Raw genomic sequence first — 22101 nt, 5'->3', positions numbered from 1 at the left:
TGAACATAGCTTCTTTATAACTCTTGAGTTATAGAGTTTGATTCCACAAGTCACTACAACTGCCTGCAGGAATCCATGTCAGACTTTTCTCACTTTATCCAAATGTTTGGAGAAATAAGCAATTGCCCCAATTGTTGTGCAAAAACACCCAGGGCTATGCCTTGGCCCTCATCTGAAAGCAATAAGAACAGTTTTGCTCACTTAGCCTCCCCAGTCCATATTAAGATCGATGAATTTTCTTTTAAGAATTGGTATAGTGGTTTTATTAAGAGTCCATAAATGTAATCGACATCAATCTGTCATGCCAAGGAATTTTCTGAGTTCTTTTACCGTTCTTGTCCTGGGGTGTGGCAAATACCTTCTTTCCACTCCAAGTTCCCTTTGTCCTCCTGAAATTTTGAATCCAAGATAGGTCACCTGTAGCTGGACCAGTTGAGCCTTCTGTTGAGAAACTCAATGTCCACTTAAACCCAAAAAGTTAGGTAAACTTATAGTCCATTGTATACAGTCCGCCTTTGTTTCAGTAGCAATCAAAAGGTCATCTACATGCTGCAGTAGCATTTTTCTCCTTTGATGTGACTTGCGGAAACAGACTCTATAACTCAATGAGTTATAAAGAAAGTATGTTTATTCGGTGCCGGACGCACAGGGGATCGCTCCACCACAAACTGGCACACCAGACTCAAATATAAGTCAAGCAACTTGCTTGTTTGTTACAAATTTGTTACAAAGTTACAAAATCATATGATGATATCTGTCTAGACAAAGACACAACCTGTCCCCGATTTCGCATGTAAATTAGATCTTTTCTTCCTTTCATTTGCATAATTTCTCCCTGTGATAGTCCTGGTAATGGTCTTTGGGGCCTTGGGGATGAAGGCTGATAAGTCTTGAGGCTTTCTCACCCCCTTTAGATATCACTTGGCCCCTTGCAAAACTGGTTTCTGCCTTCAGGGAAGTTGGAGGACCCCAGAGGTATTGTGTAGGGGGATAAGCATTGACCTTTTTACAGCTTGTGTGTGAATTTTGTCCCCTCTGAAAAATAAGCTTTATACTATTGTGATAAGCTAGTATAAGGTTTATTAATACATGTCACTATAAAGCTCCACATCAATAGGACAAGAGGCAACAGGTACACAGCTAGAAAATAAGGGGTTCCAAAGAAACACAAGGAAAAGTTTCTTCACTGTGAGGATGACAGAGCTCTGGAATGGGCTGCCCAGATGGGTTGTTGATTCTCCTTCTCTGGAGGCATTCAAAATCTACCTGGATGAGTTCCTGTGTTACCTACTCTAGGTGGTCCTGCTCTGGCAGGCAGATTGGACTAGATGATCTTTTGAGGTCCCTTCCAACCCTTAAGATTCTCTGATTCTTTGATTCTGTGAAGCTATTTTTACACAGCCTACATAATAAGGGCATTCGATATACAATTCTGGTAGCAGTTTAATTTCTGATTTAGCATTGAAAGTTATCTTTAATAAAGTATGACTTAGAATGTGATACATTTCGGGGGAATGTTACCTTCTATCTGCATTGAAGGTGGACAAAATGAAATTCCTGTAAATGAGAGCATGTTGCCAGAAGGCACGATTTGGGATTCAGAAGTGGGATTTGTTTCTGTGCAAATTGCGTATGTTGGGTATTTGTGATTTGGAGGTATTAAAAATAGTTCTGAGTTGTTGGTAGGAAGATGAGTGTCTAATTAAAATGAAGTTGGTACTAAAGTTATTTTGCATATTTAAAAATAAGATATTGACATAATCTATGCTGGGGAGGAACTGTAGAGATAATCTATTACCTACACAATAGTCTTCTGAGAACATGTACTTAATTTTGAAAGTTTGTAAGAAACAATATTTCTCATGTCACATTTTAAACTTATATAAAGTATAAAAGAACCAAGGATATCAGTGTGTAATACCCTGAAGAGAAGAAAAAAAAGTTTTTCCTTTATTATTGAAATAACAACACATTAAAAAATTGATCTTTCCCTTTCATGTTCTGTATTTTGAAATTCTGTAAGATGCTAAAATAATTTAATAGAAATGAAGTGTAAAATCAATTTCTGTCAGTCTCACAAACAGAATTATCACAAAAGTTCTCAGCACCAATTGTTCTGTGGATTGACTTTGCAGAAAGAAGGTTTTCAGATTGACATTTTAGGATTTTTTTTAGTGACATATATATCTATAGTGAGTTCCCAGGTTATAATTACTACACAGCATGACAATTATTGTATGAAACATGACTCAGCAAAATAGAGAGCCATGAACAGAGATCTATGATGTGCACAAAAATAAAGATACTTTCTGTGAATGGTCAGGATCACAAATGTGTCAATGTAAAATTTCTTAGGGCATGCAATTCAAGAACTTGATATAGCTTTATACAATCAGATGGAAATCTTTTTCATCAGTTAACAGTGATCAAACAGTATAATGGTTATCATTGCATGACATTGCACACAAACATAAATATGCATTTAAGTCACTATATGTAATATCCTCATTCACAGGAAGTAGTTAATGTTCCTTTTACCCTATGCTGGATTAAGACACAAATGCGGTCAGATAGCCCAGAATGACTCAATTTTAATTAAAAAAGGGATAGCCTGAAGGGAAGAGGGAAAGAAAGAAAGGAAGGGAAGAGAGAAGAGAGAAACAAAAGTTTCACCATCTGTGGCTCCAGTGGGGTCCCGTTGGTCCTTTTTTTGCCCTAGGCATTGTTTCTCTATGGTGAGAGTCTTCAGGTGAGAGCTTGAGGGTGTCTGAGCAAGGGCCACCCTTATATATGTAAATCATGTATGGAATAAACCTCACCACCAGAGGTCAGTATTCAGAACAGAGACAGGAGTCATGTAAAAGTTCACTTTATTTGAATAAAGGGAGATTCCACTCAACTTGCTGGAGGGTGCAGCCTCCTTTTATCCTAACTTCCCGACTGCTTGTGACCCTCCTTCTTTCCTCATTGGCTGAGGTACTCAGAGGGTACAGACTTCCCAATTTGCTTACTACATGTTCACTTTAATATGTACCCCTCCCTAAGAATCATACATCGTATGCCTCATTAACTCCAACTTTATGCCACCCAGGGCAGAGAAGTTAATATGTATAAACCTAATAAGCATGCTTACTAAACTCAACCTAAAGAACACAAATAGGTCAAGAGAATCTACCTTGTTTTTTTTCTCACCTAGCTCCTGTTGGTGATTAGGCCTTCAAACCACTTTGCCTCATTGTCTTGTTTTGCAAATCTCTGCTGCTTCACGGCATTGTATGGTTCTGGAAAGCTCAGAGGAGGTCTGCTAATCCACTTGCTGCATCTGCAAAGCTCATGAGGCCTGCCAACCCACATTGCTACTCTTGTCTATTTTCCTATCACAGAGAAGAAATTAGAAACAGTGGTGAAAAGATATATATAGAGAGGTCAATTCTGTAAGAAATTTTCTCGTGAAAGACTCAGGTCAGACTCTGCAGTGAAGTAATTTTATTTAGCGTTATTTAGCGTTCTTGCAGGAGCCGGTGTCCTAGCTAGTAGCCACACCTGATGGATAGAGCATTCAGCTTTTTATTCCCCATCCTTTCAGTGAGGTCCCTGCCTTGTTTCCCCATTGATTAAATATTCCAAGGTTTACAACTTATCCCAGGGCCTAGAATCCTCTCAGGGGATGTCTTGTTCCTATTCACAATACTTATCTTAATCACTCATCTCCCCTTTGCCTGTTTGTCCCCTTTTAAGTTTTCAAAACTAGCAATGCAAAGAAACCCATTTCAGTTGAGGTTCTTTTGTTTCCTTCACTCCAAAATGCAAGAACAACATTAACATTTTCTACAATTCTTTGCAGTTAAAGCTTTTTAGTTAAAGCTGTCAAAAGCTATTTTTTCTTAAATTATTTTTACTAAGGAATTTACCGCTCCCAGCTATTTGCTATGACAAAATGTAAAAAATAGTGATGAGTTGCTAATTAAATATATATATATATATATTTCATTTATTTTTATAGAAACTTTACTGAAAGACCTTGATGTAATAACAATTCCTAGTAAAGATGTTGTGATGGTACATGAACCAAAACAAAAGGTGGATTTAACAAGGTACCTAGAAAATCAAACTTTTCGTTTTGATTATGCCTTTGATGACACAGCTCCTAATGAAATGGTTTACAGGTATGTGCATATGCTGCTTTTTTTTGGTGTGAATCTTTTCATGTATCTCTCATGTCAATAAATGTGGGCTTACCTTGATCATGGACTTCTATTCTATTTGTTATCAGATATGTATACTGCTACCTCCATTCTTTTGCCTGTTTACTTTTGTTTTAGCTCTATTTATCCTGAATTTGTCATCTAAAATACCATCTTCACTTCTGTTGACCTCAGTCCTTTTCGAAGTCTGCCTTTCCAGATAAACAAATCAGGAGACAGGAGAGCAGATTATATTGGCTCTATTGCTGTGATACTTGAACTAGTTTGGTTGTTGGAAGCAATCTAGCTCATGTAACATGGAGGTACATAGAGATAATTTATCTTGTTCAAAGGCTGAATTTTTCTGTTTTAAAAAGCAGCAATGTTGCAAATCTGCTGGGGAAGAAAAACTTATCTACACAAAAATTAGATAAGCAGAGAGCGTCCTTTATTTGACGATGCACTGGGGACACGGGATCATTCCCAAGGATGTCAAACGAAGCATTGTAAGAAAAAAACAAGTTTGGTTTTCTCTGCATCCTCAGTCACCAGGGGCACCCTCTGTGTTTAGTAGCAGGCCCACATTCACCCTCGTCTTCCTTTTGCTGCTGATGTACTTGAAAAGTGCCTTATTACTTTTCCTTAACTTTCCTGGCTAAATTTAATTCTAGAAGGGCTCTAGCCTTCCTAGTTGCACTTCTGCATGCTCTGGCAATGTTCCTATACTCTTCCAAAGAAGTCAGCCCCTGTTTCCACTTCTGCCCGAGTTTGTCCAGCAGATCCTTGCTCATCCCTGGAGGCCTCCTACCTTCTTTTCCTCCTTTCTTGAGTGTTGGTACACACTGATCCTGGACTTGGAGGAAGTGGTGCTTGAAGACTGACCAGCTCTCTTGGTCACTTCTGCCTTGTAGGATCTTATCCCATGAGATCGTCCAAGCAGGTCTTTGAAAAGGCCAAAGTCAGCTCGCCTGAAATCCAGGGTCATGGTCCTGCTTTGTGTCCTGCCTCTTCCACACAGGATCTTGAACTCTACCATCTCGTGGTCGCTGCAGCCGAGGTTGCCTCCAACCTTCACATCCTCCATATTTATCAGCACCAAGACCAGCAGCACATCCCCCCTCGTTGGTTTCTCAATCACCTGTGACAGGAAGTTGTTGTCAACAATCTGTAGAAACCTCCTGGACTGTGTGCGCTTGGCTGTGTGGGCTTTACCAACAAATATCAGGGAGGTTGAAGTCCCCCATGAGGACCAGGGATTGTGATTGTGAGACAGCTCTCAGCTGTTCCTAGAAGGTCTCATCCATTTCCTCCTCCTGATCAGGTGTCCAGTAGCAAACTCCTACAACAATATTGCCTACCTTGCCCTGCCCCTTAATTTTCACCCATAAGCACTCAACCTGCCCCCTCATCCCCACCCAGCAGAAGTCAGTACACATTATATTGCTCCCTCACATATAGAGCAAGTCCACCTCCTCGCCTTGTCAGTCTGTCCTAATACATACCCCTCCATGGCTGTGCTCCAGTCATGGCAGCTGTCCCACCACATCTCTGTGACCGCAATGAGGTTGTAGCCCTGCATTTGCACCTACATCTCCAGTTCCTCCTCCTTATTCCCCAGGCGTCTTGCATTGGTGTAGAGGCAATGCAGGGGCTTACTAAAACACACAGGTTTCCCTGGATGGATGCAGGAGGATCCTCCCCAGTTTGGCTCTCCCTCAGGGTGGTCAGCCTTCTGCATCTCAACACGATATGTGGATGAGGGGCACTTATCATGCATTCCCTGCCCTGTTTCCCTGCTAGAGACAATAGCTTGTTCTATTTGCTTCTCCCCCTCACCCCCCGAGTCCTTTAGTTTAAAGCCCTCTTGATCAAGTTAGCTAGTGTATTCCCAATATTCCACTGCCCTTATGGGAGAGATGAATCATCCTGTCCTATCAAGTTATAGTCGCCAAAGAAAGATCTGTTGTTGTAAAGTCCGAAATCTTCCCACCGGCACCAGCCTCTTAGTTAGGAGTTATTTGCCTGATCTTTGCATTGGTGACTTCCCTTTTATTTCTAGTGAACAAGATGGAGGAGAAAATAACCTGAGCCCCCCCTACCTTTCACTTGCTCCCCCAAGGTTTTAAAATCCTTTTTGATTCTGGAGATGACATGCCTCATGATATCATTCATACCCATATGGAACAGGAGTAAGGGGTAGTAGCCCATGTCCCTGATGAGCCATGACACTCTCTCAGCCACATTGCAGACCTTGGCCCCTGGCAGGCAGCACACCTCTCGTGACTCCTTATCCAATCCACAGATGGGTCTCTCAGTGTCTCTTAGCAATGAGTCACCCACCATAAGCACCCGTTGCTTCTTTCTATGGTTCCCATTACCTGTTGCTGGTGGAGCAGCTGGTGGTGTGTTTTTTGCTGGTTAGCAATACAAGGAAAAAGATATGAAGAAAGGTAGAAATTCTTTGTCTTAATCCTCTTGCATTCTGCAAAAACAACATTAACATTTTCTACAACATTAAAATTAACAGATATTTATACCCAACATTCTTTTGTTCTTTTTTACTATGCATAAAAGCAGAATAAAATTGTTCATTAAATTTGCCCTCTACCTTGATTGGTTATTTGTTACTTTTACACATTACATCACTCTTATTGATTGGCCCCTTATTACACGAGTTATACATATTCATATATATTACAAAATCACTTGGCCAACTAACTGATTTAAGCTAATGATTATTTGGTGTTCTGGACCAGAATGATATTAATTATCTGTTGCTCTGGACCACAATGTTACCTGGTGCTTAGGACCAGAAAGTTACAGGGTTTCAGGGCAGTGAGCAGCCTAATGATTAATGTAACAAACTCCTTTCTTCCTCTGAAGCAATCACTCCCAACATTATTCTTAGATGTTTTATAGATTGCAGGTGTATGGATTTAAACAATCCCCCTCATTATCACTCTTATTTTCATTGTGCCTGATTTCTCATGCATGTTTTTCTCTTTGGGAGTGGCTTCACCACGGAGACCTAGCTTTGCTTAGTTATGCTAACTTATAAATTTTGCTTAAAAATAACTATTCAATAAAATTACTTGAATTTGTATACCTTCTATAACAGCAACAGACATACACACACCCTCAGCCCTGAGGTATTTGGATCTCAATTTTCTTCTTCTGGCTGTATTTTTTCTCATTATGCTGCTCTGTTTTTGCTTTCTGTCTGTTCTATTTCTAGTTGGTATTGGATTAAACTGTTCTTATTTTCTTCCCTAAGTCGAGTATTCGAGTCTGTTTTGGCTGGAACCATAAGGAGAGAGCTCTCCCTGCCCTTGTCTCCACAAGGCCCTATGTTATTATTTCTCCTCCCATCTCACTGGGGCCTCCACCATCCTATGGAAGATGGGGGTTGTGCTTCATAGCTGACTGGACTTAAACCAGTTACTAAACATACTTTATGTGTAAACACCTGGAAAAATTTAGAAAAAGCGACTGTCACAGAGAGACTTTTGCATCCATCACCTAGTGGAGATAACCTTCCATAAGGTTCCCCTTTGCTTTTGGAGATTTTTAAAAGTAAAAAAAATATAAAATAGAAAAATGATACTTTGGAGAATACATTTTTGAAACATCAAATAATACTTAAGGGATAACTAGATATATCCATTCTGATGAGCTTGGGTATATTATTTTTGAGCCTTTTCTCATCATAATTACATTCTCAAATATGTGCAGTGTTGTTTTGTCCACCTGTCTTCTAAATTTAACCTTTAAAGCTGATTTAGGGAAAACAAAACCAAACCCAAAACTATAGTCCAATTTTTGTATTGGCAAAATCTAAGTATTTATCTGCTGCACTGTCCTACTTCCTTATCTTCTAATGCTATCTTCTTTAGAGAGCTCCAAACTCCATGTAGTAAACTCTGCATGTTGCATCATTAAAACAAATATTTTATTTTGTCCTTGGGATGTGAAGGAGGGTAATATTGTTGTAAAATAAATGGGAAAAACCTTTTAATATAATTGTTCAGGATATTTTAATGCCTTAGAGCTGGTAACCTCTTCAGTTCAGGAATTAACATGTATATGTCCTTTCACCTCTCAAAGCACAGAACCACTTTTCTCACTCCTGGTCTTAAAATTTATAGTGTTCTTGTGGTAGTGTGGCATCTTAAAGTAATTAAATTTTTTAAGTACTCTTGTTTTTTGCATTTAAGGTTTACAGCTCGACCTTTAGTGGAGACCATATTTGAAAGGGGAATGGCCACTTGTTTTGCATATGGACAAACAGGCAGTGGAAAAACCCATGTAAGCATTTCTTCTACATGTCAGCAATATGCTTCTTTTTATGTATGATGCACCTCAATAAATTTGAATAAGTAACATATGTAAGTTACAGTTCTGTGATCTTTATAGTGTATTTTTGTTTGTTTGTTTTTAAATTTAGACTATGGGTGGTGACTTTTCAGGAAAGAACCAAGAATGTTCTAAAGGAATATATGCACTTGCAGGTAAGACTTCACTGTTCTGTTGGCTTTTTGTAAAGTAGTTGAGGTCAATACATTTCTACTCCCTGTTGTACTATCCTGGATTTGGCTGGTATAGGGTTAATTTTCACCAGATGCAACAAGGGGATGTGGCCAAACTATTTGATACCATGCTTACATCATGCTTGGTATATAAGGGGAGATACCCTGGTGAGGGAGCTGGAAGTGAAACCGTGGCTGTTCTATTCGGGCTGAGCTTCAGGTTCTGGGTGGTGAACAGTTACAAGCATCGCATCACTTGCTTTGTTTATTCCTTTATTGTTACTTTGTCTGTTTGTTCTCTCCTCATGTTGTTCTATTAAATTATCTTTATCTCAACCCACAAAGTTTTACCTTTTCCTCCTGATTCTCTTCCCCATCCTGCCGAGGTGGGGAAAAGTGAGTGACTGCATGATTTGGTTGTTGCCAGCTACGTTTAAACCACGACATATAGAAACATAAGGGTCCACATATTTTGCATTACAGTGGAGCTTTGGTAAAATACAAAATAATTTATACAGTAAAGGAAATATATAAAGAGATAACTTCAAAAATGTAACAAAACTGATGATTGAGTTTATAATTTTGGGGTCTTCTGCATCTCCCAATGTAATGTGGCAGTTTAAACTGCAGTGTTTATTACTTGATTGACTGACCCTGTTGTAGGCATCCGGAAGATCTTGGGTTGTAACGCAAGAGGTGGAGGGTACAGAAGAGGTGGGCACGGGGTGGAGTGAAAGGAGGTGCTTGTGTTAGCAGATAAAAGCACATGGTGTAAACAATTAGTGGGAATAAAGCATCATCCATACTGTGTATGTAGTGATCTTGTCCCCTCAGCGGGGGTGGGCTGAGTGATCCGTGCGGGCGGCCTGGTGATGTTGCCAGTAGCGGCAACAGACCCTATCTGTCACACTTGCCAAATATGAAAGATGCTGTAAAATAGACTGTTATGTGTTGATGTCTTTTCACTACATAACTAGATTTCTTTATATTTCGAAAATGCATTCACAGCTCGAGATGTTTTTTTAATGCTAAAGAAGTCAAATCATAAGAAGTTAGAACTTCAAGTATATGCAACATTTTTTGAGATCTATAGTGGTAAGGTAAGTTCTTTTTCTGAGAAAAGTAGAATATCTCTTTCACAAACAAGATCGTGAGCTTGTCACATAAAAGATTTTTTTTCCTTTTTGTACTGAAAGCTTTATTTAAAATAATTATTTACATTTACCTCTAATCATGTTTGTGCATAGAATCATGGAATCGTTTTAATTGGAAAAGATCTTTAAGATCGAGTCCAACCACTAACCTAATATGATCAAGCCCGCCTCTAAACCATGTTCCTCAGCACTTCATCTATGTGTCTTTTAAATATCTCCAGGGATGGGGACTTCACCACCTCCCTGGGCAGCCTGTTCCAGTGTCTTAACAATCCTCTCAGTAAAGAAGTTTTCCTAATATCCAATCTAAACTTCTGACACAACTTGAGGCCATTTTCTCTTGGCCCATCACTTGTTACCTGGAATAAGAGACCGGCTCCTTTCAGGTAGTTGTAGAGTGATCATGTCTCCAATCATCCTTCTTTTCTCCAGGCTAAACAACCCCATTTCCCTCAGCCGCTCCTCATAAGACTTGCTCTCTAGACCCTTTACCAGCTTTGTTGCTTGTCTCTGTACACACTTCACCACGTCAGTGTCTTTCTTGTAGTGAAGGGACCAAAACTGAACACAATATTTGAGGTACAGCCTCACCAGTGCCAAGCACAGGGGCATATTCACTTCCCTGATCCTGCTGGTCATGCTATTTCTGATACAAGCTAGGATTCCATTAGCCTTATTGGCCACCTGGCTACACTGCTGGCTCATGTTCATCTGACTGTTGATCCATGCCCCCAGGTCCTTTTCCACCAGACAGCTTTCTAGCCACTCTTCCACAAGCCTATAGTATTGTTTGGGATTGTTGTGGCCCAACTGCAGGACCTGACACTAAGCCTTCTTGAACCTCATGCAATTGGTCTCATCCCATTGATCCAGCCTGTCCAGGTCCCTCTGAAGAGCCTTCGTACTTTCAAGCAGATCTACACATCCGCACAGCTTTGTATCGTCCCTAAACTTCCTGAGGATTTACTCGATCCCCTCATCCAGATCACTGATAAAGATATTAAACAGAACTTGCCTCAACATTGAGCCCTGAGGAACGCCACTAGTGACTAACTGGATTTAACTCCATTCATTATGACTCTCTTGGCCTGACCATCCAGCCAGTTTTCCACCCAATGAAAAGTACATGTGTCCAGGCCATGGGCAGCCACTTTTTTTTTATATGAGATTTGAAGAAAAAATGTCTTTTAAAGCTCCCTTTTAACTGTTCTGTTCCCACTCCTCCTCCAGGTTTTTGACTTGTTGAACAGGAAGACAAAATTAAGAGTGTTAGAAGATGGTAAACAGCAAGTCCAGGTGGTGGGATTACAGGAACAGGAAGTCAAATGTGTTGAAGATGTTCTTAAGCTTATTGAAATAGGCAACAGCTGCAGGTATCTCATGTAGCTTCCATCATTTTCTTCATTGTAAATTAAAGAATTCGAACAAGATTTTTTTTGTGTCTCTATGTACTTATGGCTTTTTATTATGCAGGGGTGTTTTCGATAATGTTAGCTGCAAGTAAGGTATCTGCCTGTCTTTTGAATAAATATAGTTTAGAGTTTCTCTCCTAGAGAGAAATACAAACTTATTTTGCTATAGGATGTGAATTGCATGCATTATATAACCAGTTTACTGACTTAAATTCCCATCATTTATAATCTGAAACACTGCCATATTCTTCACTTCTAAAAGATGTAGTGAGAGATTTAGTATAAAAGTTTAGATTTTTGTCAAGATCCAGCTTTATTGTTTTTAAAATTAGCCTTGTGCATAAATTGCTGCCTGATCAGATAAAAATGCCACATGCAGCATTTTACATGTAAGTTCTCTGATAGTCTGAAATCTTTGGAGATCTGATTATTCTTGCTTTTAACAGGGAATTAAAATGTTGCTAATCTTCCATTTCTGTTTGAATTTGAGATATAGGTATAATTATACTACATACATCAAATTATTAAGGAAAATACAGGACTCTGAGGAAAAAAAATGTTCTCACCTGTTCATATGTCCTTCCTTTCTTTCATTTTGTTTAAGGACATCTGGCCAGACATCTGCAAATGCACACTCCTCTCGAAGCCATGCAGTGTTTCAGATTATTCTTAGAAGGAAAGGGAAATTGCATGGTAAATTTTCTCTGATTGATTTGGCTGGAAATGAAAGAGGAGCAGATACTTCCAGTGCAGATAGGCAGACGCGACTGGAAGGTGCAGAAATAAACAAGAGTCTTTTAGCACTCAAGGTAACTGAAATGTTTCCATTGCCTTTGAATAGATGGAATCCTTTTACATATAATAGCAATGACTATTACCATGAGTGTTTTTGCAGACTTTGCATGTCTACATTGTCTGCTGATGTGACAGGTAAAATAATGTATTGATTTTTCCTTACCAAGCAAAAATACTGCAGAAACATTGTACTATCAACTTTCAAATAGATTAAAAAAAATCCCCCGTAGTTGAATTTGAACAATTTTCTGATATATACATAAAATGGGAGGAGACATGACTTAATTTGGTATTCAAGGCCTGAAATCCTAATTGGAAATATTCTTAACAATCTCAGTATTTTATTTCTTTTAAAAGAAAAGATTAAAAATAAAGATACTTTTATCACAGATTTATTTACCACTGTTAATTAAGAAGAACACAAGGCAACAGGACTATATCCATAAAGAACTCTTAAATTGGAATCCATTTTTGACTACTCTTTTTAGCAAATTGTCTGATACAATCACTTTGCAGCTTTTCATACATTAATCCAGAACACAGAAAGCTAAGAAATATTATTTAAATTATGAACTGCTTTGTTTGTTTGTTTGTTTTAGAAAGCTTGAAAGAGGTTCAGTCTAGAGAAAGCAATTTTTTGGTCTCAGCTGGCGAAACAGTAGTAGAATCTAACCCCCAAAATCATTGTCCTTACTTCTTTATCCTAGTATAAAGTTGAGAGAAGACTTGTATTAGACTCTAAGCAGATCTCACAAAACGCCACAAAATTTTAACATATCATTACAAATTTGTAAGCCATGTTGAAAAATTGGAAGCAGCAGTTCCAAAACTGTGTCCTGTTTTGATTTAGTATCAAAATAAGTACTGCAAGCAACATCGTGTTGACATTGACACTTGTTTCCAAATGTAATTTAATAGAGCTGGTTTTATTTTGTTTTTTTTTAGTTTACCTGCTGATTTTATACTGACTAGTGCCTTCAGAGCAGTAGCCATACAACATAGTTCATTTTCATAGAACTTGTCTTTTTAATTATAAGGAAAGGCTCTGCTGCTGCTGTACTGGTGGTGATCTAAATTATATGCAGAAGGGGAAATAAAAATAAGTGGAGATCTTACAGTGGTCTAAACAGTGGGAAAAGAAAAAAATATTTCTCAATGATATGTTAGTTTTTCATTTTCATTCATCTATCACATTTATTACTGGTTTTAGTTTGTAATGTCACTTGTTGAAAATCTGTTGCCCCTCTTCCTATCTTATCTGCTTTTCTCCTTTTGTAAGTATAGTAGTAATGTTCAAACAAATATAAAAAAATCAAGGAATGTACTGCATGCTCACATCTAAGTAGTGAGTCATTTTCAGTATTTGCATGTGAAATTCACATTCACCAAGCTTCAGTCTTTCTGTTTATCTTACCTGTTTCTTCTATAAAATTCAGCTAATGAGTTTTTAAATAACCATTTTAGTTAAAGCCAATTTGCCTTTGTATTAGTTCTGTATCATGGCAGTTTTATTCTGAAGCCTTTTAGTTCTGTTTTATACTGTTTCACAGTTGCAATGCTTTCTTGGATTATCATCCTACAGTTTCTAGCCTGGCTTCTGGAAGAAGCTGTTTCTAGGAAATTTCAAATGGCTGCAGCTGGAGGATTAGCTGTACTTCTGTAGAACAATTCATGCAACACAAAAGCCTTTCCATCTGTTAATCCTGCTAAAAGCAGAGCTGTAATATGAAAAGATTTTGATATACAGTTGTTTAAAGATCTGTGTGTAAGTGTGTTAAAACTGTACCAAGGGAGCCTTGAATATGAAGAGAATCCTGTACACAAAGTATTAAGGCATAGCCAGAAACTGGAATTAATGATCAGAATATAACAACAACAAATCGGAAATTTAAATTTAAACTTTCTTTCTGTAAGAAGTAATTTATTAGCTGACGTTAGAACTCTGAGTGGGCAGAAATTATGTTTAGATTAGCGCAATCTTGGTTTTGCACTGTTACTTAGTTGCTGCTGTAACTTTTATAGTAATTTCTTAATATTTACTTCTGTACAGTATTTCTCTCTGGAATTCTCCAACCAATAGCAAATATTAATTTAGCCCATACCCTTCTTGTGAGTGAAAGGAGAGACATTATCCCTGTTTTTTCACATTAAAAAAATATTATAATTCAGGGAATGACTTAGATTTTCAAGTGTCTTCCGATATTGAGTGCATCAATACAGAACTGTATTTATTAGGTTTGTGATCTGTGGATGCTTTCAGAAAGTTTGGGCACCAGTGTTTTCTTCTGAGCTGTAAAGAAAGTCAGTGGTAGAGCTGGAATCAAAGATACTCCTTTTAACTCGAGTCACTGTCCACACTTCTGCTGGCAGAGGCTATAGATCATTTAGGATTTTGCAGTTCATAATCAGAAATAGTTGTTAGTCTGGAGATTTAGCATCAACACTGAATTTGTTGTTGTTGTTGGATACAATATATGTAAACATTTTGGATGAGATTCAGACAGTTTTTAGGCTCTGAAGTTCTTTTTAAGTTTCTACCTCTCTACTGAACTTGAGAGCAAAAAGCCTAACACATTGAATTCAAGCTTTAATAGTAAATTTTAATGATTTCCTTAGAGGACAACAACATAACTAAGGCATATATTTTCTGATTTTTAACTACATTTGTATTATGTATTTTTAATAAAAATAAATATAAACTTGTTTGCTCTTTCAGGAATGCATTAGAGCCTTAGGGCGAAATAAACCTCATACACCATTCAGGGCAAGTAAACTTACTCAGGTGCTAAGAGATTCATTCATAGGAGAAAACTCCCGTACCTGTATGGTAAGTTTGTTTAGTTAACTATATGTTTTAACAATTACAAAGAGAAAAGAAGATAGGAATTTAGGATCTTATCTTTAGAACTGGTCACTTGCTACTGTCAATGTCTAAGACTTAAGTTTATACATTATCTGACATTATATTTAGAGTGAGTCTTTCATCAGAGACTTTCAAATAAATTGCTCCCTTCTCACTTTGTAATGGCCTTTCTTATTGCTTGTTTTATAGATAGGCACATAGCTAGAAGCACTTCTAGCTTGAGTTTGTTTTTTTCAATTGCTTTAAATTTCATTTTAATTTATTTTTAATTTTTGTCTTAATTACATGAGAGCATTGTTTGTTGAATCAGAATTTTGGAAAAGGTGGTGTAGACTGGAAGTATAGTGGTGAGTTATGATCTGTAGACAACAAAGGCAAATTTAGAATTGGTATTAAATGCATCAGAATATGCTCTAGGCTGTTGAGAGGAGAAGTAGTTGGAATAGATGGGATGAATAGTTGCATACTATATAAATGTGTGTTTGCATCAATCTGCAAAACAGAATTCAGATGATGGAAAGAACAGATAAAAGCACAAATGTCCAGTGGTTTTATTTGTGTATCTTTAATGTTTCTCCTTATGGAAATGCAAAGTCTCTGCAGTGGACATTGACTGTTAGGATTGTTTTCTGTGGTGGGTTGACTTTGGATGGATGACAGATGCCCACCAAGCTACTCTATCGCTCCCCTCCTCATCAGGACAGGGGGGAGAAAGTAAGATGGAAAAAAATTGTGATTTGAGATGATAAAGTCAATTTAATAAAGCAGTAGCAAAGATCGCATGCAAAATCAAAATAAAACAAAAGCTGTTATTTTCTACTTCCCATCAGCAGGCAATTTCCAGCCACTTCCTGGGAAGCAGGGCTTTAGTATTCGTAGCAACACATTGTAAATCACGAATGTCCCCCTCTCCTCCTCCTCTCCCTGAACTTTGATTGCTGAGCAAATGTCATGTGGTATGGAATATCCCTTTGGTCAGTTTGGGTCAGCTGTCCTGGCTATGTCCCCTCTCAAGATCTTGCCTACTTCTAGCCTACTGGTGAAGAGAGAGGGGAATGTTGGAGAGACAGCCTTGATGCTGTGGGAGCACTTCTCAGGAGTAGCCAAAACACTGATGTGTTATCAACACCTTTCTACTTACCAACACAAAGCACAGCACTATGAGGACTGCTACAGTGAAAATTAACTCCATCTCAGACAGACCTATAGTTTGCATTGGTTGCTTTTCACAGACTTCTTGGAATTAGCCTAGAGGCCACATCAGTCTGCAGACTACAACATTAATATCATGGTGTTAGGGCAGCCTAGTCTTCTCTTTAGATGTTAGGTATGGTTCTAATTTGAAAATGATGGTAAAATAGCATTTTTGATTAATCTTTTATTCTTCTTCAGTTTTCTAATGAAGGCACGATATTATTTTCTTTCCACTGAGATATAACTTAAAAAATCCTATTCAGGATCAGAAAGCTAAATCATGCATCTCTAGCCAATGTATCCACATAGCTGAAGAAGATTTGGAAAGTTAGCCTGTTGGGAATTGTTCTCTGTACATAGAAGGATTGACATTTGTGAATGTTTCATGAAGTTCTCACCATCAGCCTTACCACTCAAAGTGCTAACAAGCTGTCTTCATTTTGGTCAAGCTTTTTTATTTAATTATTCTTCTCATAGAGTTGATGTAACATTTTTTGCTGTTTAAATGTGTGAAAATGACATTGAGAATAATCCATGATCTATGGGTGTTTAATTTCTGATAAAGTTTGCATTCCTTATTTTATATTTAATGTAGTTCTAAATAAAGAAAAAATCCCCTCTGAAAGTAAGTGGAAATATGCTTGAATCATTTTTTATTTTCTCATTCACATAACTACAGTCACTTTATAATTAAGAAGAAGAAAACCATTTAATGATGAGATACTGCTTCCAAACTCATTCTTCCTGTTACTTTTTCATGTAGTTTCTCAGTACTAGGACCGTTTCACAGAATCACAGAATCTCAAGGGCTAGAAGGGACCTCAAAAGATCATCTAGTCCAACCCCCTTGCCAGAGCAGGACCACCTAGAGTAGGTCACACAAGAACTCATTTGTGACGTTCTGATTTTAGTGTTTGAATATATGTAATTTTTATCAAGAATTTAATCAGCAATATTTTTTTCTTCAGTTACTGATGTGGAAAGATGAGAACTTGGGTACTTATGACTTACTCTGAATTACAGTTGGAAGGAAGAAAGGAAAGAAAAGAAACCTATAGTTCATCTTTATGATTGTTTGAGTTAAGCTCTTACATATGCAGCACTTGTCCCTGTGATAACTAGATGGATACAGAAAAAAGATGCCTGTCTAGAAATGTGACAGATTTCTGAACAGTGTATATTGAATGGAGGAAGATGTAGGAGATACATTAGCCTGGAATTGCCTCCAGTCCTCCCAAGTTCCCTGGAAAGAGGAGAAGAGATTTGCACTCCACTGGCCAAGTGGTGAGAAGAGTAGATAATTAACTGCAACTTTACCCTTCTTCTGGGTCTTTCTTTGCCTCTTTTATCAAGAAAATGTATTCAGCCTTACAGTATGATATTTACATTTAGCTCTTTGTCAGGGTGTGCCTGGTTTGTAGGCATGTTCATATTTAGGTTTTATATCTTACACTGACGAAATTTTACTGATGAAATATAGAGGGAAAGAAAAGGGCAAGTGTCATGGTTTAGCAAGGAGCAGCTTTTGTTTGTTAACAGGGGGAAGGGATTGCAATGAAGACCCGATAAAGAGTTCTTGGACTTTCCCCCAGCTCTTGGGTTCAGACCCACCTCTGCCCTGGCTGGGCCAATCTGGCGCCTCTGTGATCACTATTTAAGGACGGGAACTTGAAGTGCTTGGGAGGAGGTGTAAGAGTGGTACAAGATGGAGGCGACCATGTGGACTCCACAGTCAAGAGAAGGAGGAAGGAAGGAGGAGCACTAGACCAGAGACCCCTCTGCAACTCCTGGTGAGAATGCAGGCTGTACCCCTGCAATCTATGGAGGGCAATGGCAGGACTGAGAGCCACCAGCAGCTCTGTGTGAGTGCGCCTGGACGGGCAAAAGACTGTGTGAGCAGATGCCCATGGCGCAGGTCGTGCTGGAGAGCCTGTGGGCTGCAGAGCAGACTCACATGAGAGGCAGAGAGGAGCTGCAGCCTTTGGGATGAACACATGTTGGAGCAGCCCGTGCAGGGCTGCCCATTGTGTGAGTTACCCTGCAGAGGAGCAGGGAGGACCGATGAGGAGCCCACCTGCCCTGAAGAGAGACAAAGGGCAGAAACTATCGAGAAAGGACTGACTGAAACCCCCATTCCCTGCCCCCCTGAGCCGTTCAGGGGGGAGGAGATAAAGACACCAGGATCAGGGCTCTGAGCCCCAGAAGAGGGGAGGGGTAGGGAGGTGTTCTTAAAGGGTCAGTTGTACTCTTCATCGTTGTACCATTCTCTGTTGTTTTGTGTTGGTTATGTTTTGGGGTTTTTTGGTTATGTTTTAGTTGGTGTTGGGTTAAATTATTTTCTGTTTTCTTCCCCAGGCTGAGTAGCCTGGTCTGTTTTGTCCTGGACCATAAGCAACAATTAAGCTTTCCCTGCCCTTTGACAATTCTCAGGTCTTTGGTACTTGAGGCTAATCGTGGTCTTTTGTTCGCTGATTGGCCTAAACCATGACAGCAAGTCATTATGCTTTATTATAGCTGAAGTTGAACAATGTTCTGTTAAATTAAAAGAGTACTTATCCTGAAGGTACACTGCCTGCTTGTGGGCAGCAGAACCACATAATTAACTGTGAAATTTCTAAAAAGTAATTAAAAATAGTTTCATAATGAGTAGTTTCATTTTCGGTTTCTGCTGTTGACTGTAGAGATCACTGCTATGTTCTTTGGAAGAGTGTCTACTTTCTGTGAAGTAAATTAAAGCATTCAATGTTTTAGGTACAATACTGTTATGTACTGTTGTGATGGGTTGACCCTGGCTAGATTCCAGGTGCCCACCAAAGCCACTCTATCATTATCCTCAACTGGACAGGGGGAGACAAAATATAACGAAAGGCTGATGGGTTGAGATGAGGACAGGGAGGTCACTCAGCACAGACAAAACAGACTCTACTTGGGGAAAATTAATTTATTACTCTTCTTCCCAAGTGGCTCAGGGGGATGGGGAATGGGGGTTGCAGTCATAGTTCACCATATATTGTCTCTGCCACTCCTTCCTCCTTAAGGGGAGAACTCCTCACACTCTTCACCTGCTTCAGCATGGAGTCCCTCCAATGTGAGACAGTCCTCCATAAAATTCTCTAATATGAGTCCTTCCCACAGGCTTCATTAACTGCTCCAGCATGGATCCTTTCCATGGGGTGCAATCCTTCAGGCAGAGACTGCTCCAGCATGGATCCCCCTCAGGGTCACAAGTCCTGCCAACAAAACTGCTCCAGCATGAGGTCCTCTCTCTCCATGGGTCCACAGATCCTGCAAGGAGCCTGCTCCATCCTGGATTTCCCATGGAGTCACATCCTCCTTTAGCTGTATCTACCTGCTCTAGCATGGGGTCCTCCATGGGTTGCAGGGGGACAGCCTGCCTCACCATGGTCTTCACCACAGGCTGCAGGGGAACCTCTCCTCCAGCACCTGGAGCACCTCCTCCCTCTCCTTCTCCACTGACCTTGGTGTCTGCAGAGTTGATGCTCTCACATATTCTCACTCATCTCTTACAACTGCTGTCGTTTCCCTGTTTTGTTTTTTATTTCCTCTCCTTAAATATGTTATCACAGAGACACTACTATTGTGTCTAATTGACTTGGCCAGTGGTAGGGTCATCTTGGAGCTGTCAGGCATTTGCTTTAATGAACATAGGGAAAGCTTCTAGCAGCTTCAGCTATTCCTGCAGTCCCCACCCTGCTAGCAAAACCTTGCCATGTAAGGGGATGTTTGTGTCGAATTTCTTTTAGTAATTTCTACACTTAATTCTTATTTCACTTTGCCTTTTATCATTTATGGAATTTCTTGTTGCAATTTAAAAACTTACATCTTTAAGGATGGAGCATCTCATCTGTATATAAGATTAAAATATGATTCAGAAACTTATTCTTGTTGAATCTAAAAAAAATTTGAAAAAATTATTTTGAAAATAACTTCCATGTGGACAATTATGAGTAGGATCTGCATCATTCTAAAGGAATCCAAAGACATACAGTCCACATAAATATGTGGTTTTGAACTTTATTAGCCATTGCAATTTTAATGAAGTTCTTGTCCTTAAATAGTTTCAAAAACTGTTTCAAAGAATCAGAATCATTTAGCTTAGAAAAGACCTTTAAGATCATAGAATCCAACAGTTGACCTACAAAGTCCATCACTAAACCATGTCCCTAAGCACTCTCCAGGGTATTTAACTGTAAAAGGAAAGACTTATATATTTCAGATATGTTTGATAATAAGTTAACTGGCAAGTATTATTTATAGATAAAGTCCAGTTCAGAAAAAAAAATATAAATCTCTACTTAGGAAAATAATCACGATGGTCTTTAATATTATTAAGTACAGTTTTAGACTGTGGCCAAAACAGATCTCTCAGATAAGCATGCAGTCTACTTGAACAGAGAACAGCCTACAAAGATATCTATTAAAAAATAATCTGCAAATTATTTGCAGTATACATTAGACTTACTTTCTACTGAATGGCGTATTTCCCTTTTTGAGGAGTCTTATTTTTTCAATTAGAGTTTTACATTTATATATTATTTTACAAAGATGGTGAGATGGGGGAAAATGACTGAAATTTCTATGAATTCTTTTTTAGATATGGTTGAAGAAATTAAATTGAAGCTTTGATGATATCTCTTCTTGAGATGTCATTGTATTAGGATAGCTGTATATAGTAGACAGTTTTTGTATAACATCTCAAATGAAAGTAGAGATTAAAATAAAAGTGAATTTGAATTAATCTACCCTTTCATCTGTATGAAGGAATTTATTAATGTGCAGCTTATTTTCTCCAGATTGCTACAATTTCTCCGGGGATGGCATCATGTGAAAACACTCTAAATACTTTGAGATATGCAAATAGGTATGGATAATGTTGTTACTTATAGCTATAGTGGCTGTATATAGCTATGCTGATGTTTGTAATACTGTTGTTCTGTGATGTATAATTATTTTAACTACTTGAATAATTTTAGCATACTTGCATTTCTTAATAAGATTAAAACCAAAATACTGATTACTGATTCAGGCTCATATTTATTTTAATTTGTCACTTTTTGCAGCCATTACAAGAGAATCAATAGAAATTGCATTTAAGCCATTTTTCAGAGATGGATATAGTATGAATTGCAAGGAATCTAGAAGATTCTTAGTTTTGCCCCTGGTCTGGAGTGACATCACCTCTTGCATTAGGGGTAGTTGATTTTCATGATGATTCCCTGGGATGTTAGCTGAAATAACTTTCTTCAGTGTGATTTTTCATCTCCTTGGTGGAATTGCATTCAGTTGCCAGCTTGTTTATTTTATATATATATATATATATGATATATCATATCATATGTAGATCTTTCTCAACTAGATGATTATTATGGAAATTCTGCAGTTCCTGTGGCCCAAATTTTATACTTCTCAACTTCAGGTAAATATCTAAGACCCCTAAGAGTCAGTTAATCCAACAGTGACATTATAATTGGCATAAAAGAAGTTAATGCTTCCAGAGGCTGATGCAGTACTTCTTGAGACCTGTACTTGTCTCTGAAAGTGTTTTGTCTCTTCAGTGAATATAAAAGGACCTTTCCCCAGCTGCAGTCCCTCTTAGTTTAATATCTGTGGAGATGGGGTCCTGCATGTGCCAGCAGTCAGACCTACTGACCCAGAGACCGCCCCCTTCTTTGCTGCTAAGAACAAAGGAGGCAAACAAGTTTTTGGGACCCTGGTTTTGCCAGAAGAGATTACCACCTAGTGGCCTGCTTGCCCCAGTGAAAGATGGAGCAGAACCAAGGCTGCTCCTGCTTGTCTGGGCACACCTACCCTTCGGCAAGTCGCTAATTGGGCACAAAGGGCTGCGAGAGAAGCTTGCTGCCATCTCCTCTCGGTATTCGAATGTCTGTGTTTTGATGAAGAGTTAGTAGCAAATTTGCCTGGCTTGGACCAGTCTAAATGATTTCCTTTCTA

At 38.6% G+C, this 22101-nt stretch overlaps 1 protein-coding gene across 3 annotated transcripts in view; it reads left to right on the top strand.

The window, feature by feature from the left end:
• Positions 1-22101, top strand: part of LOC133628483 (kinesin-like protein KIF2A) — a 102020-nt gene that overhangs the window by 53651 nt on the left and 26268 nt on the right. For 2 of the 3 annotated variants that reach the window (XM_062016695.1, XM_062016694.1), the window contains exons 9-17: positions 4004-4166; positions 8399-8489; positions 8629-8692; positions 9719-9810; positions 11095-11237; positions 11881-12085; positions 14788-14898; positions 20943-21010; position 21588. In XM_062016695.1, the coding sequence (XP_061872679.1) occupies positions 4004-4166; positions 8399-8489; positions 8629-8692; positions 9719-9810; positions 11095-11237; positions 11881-12085; positions 14788-14898; positions 20943-21010; position 21588 (938 nt within the window). The remainder of the gene's footprint in view (positions 1-4003; positions 4167-8398; positions 8490-8628; positions 8693-9718; positions 9811-11094; positions 11238-11880; positions 12086-14787; positions 14899-20942; positions 21011-21587; positions 21589-22101) is intronic. The other variant, XM_062016693.1, reaches the window with a different exon arrangement.

The sequence above is a fragment of the Colius striatus genome, chromosome W, assembly GCF_028858725.1.
Source record: "Colius striatus isolate bColStr4 chromosome W, bColStr4.1.hap1, whole genome shotgun sequence".
Classification (NCBI taxonomy): Eukaryota; Metazoa; Chordata; class Aves; order Coliiformes; family Coliidae; genus Colius; species Colius striatus.
Note: the sequence above shows the minus strand (reverse complement) of the source record. Positions and strands in the feature narration are given on the sequence as shown.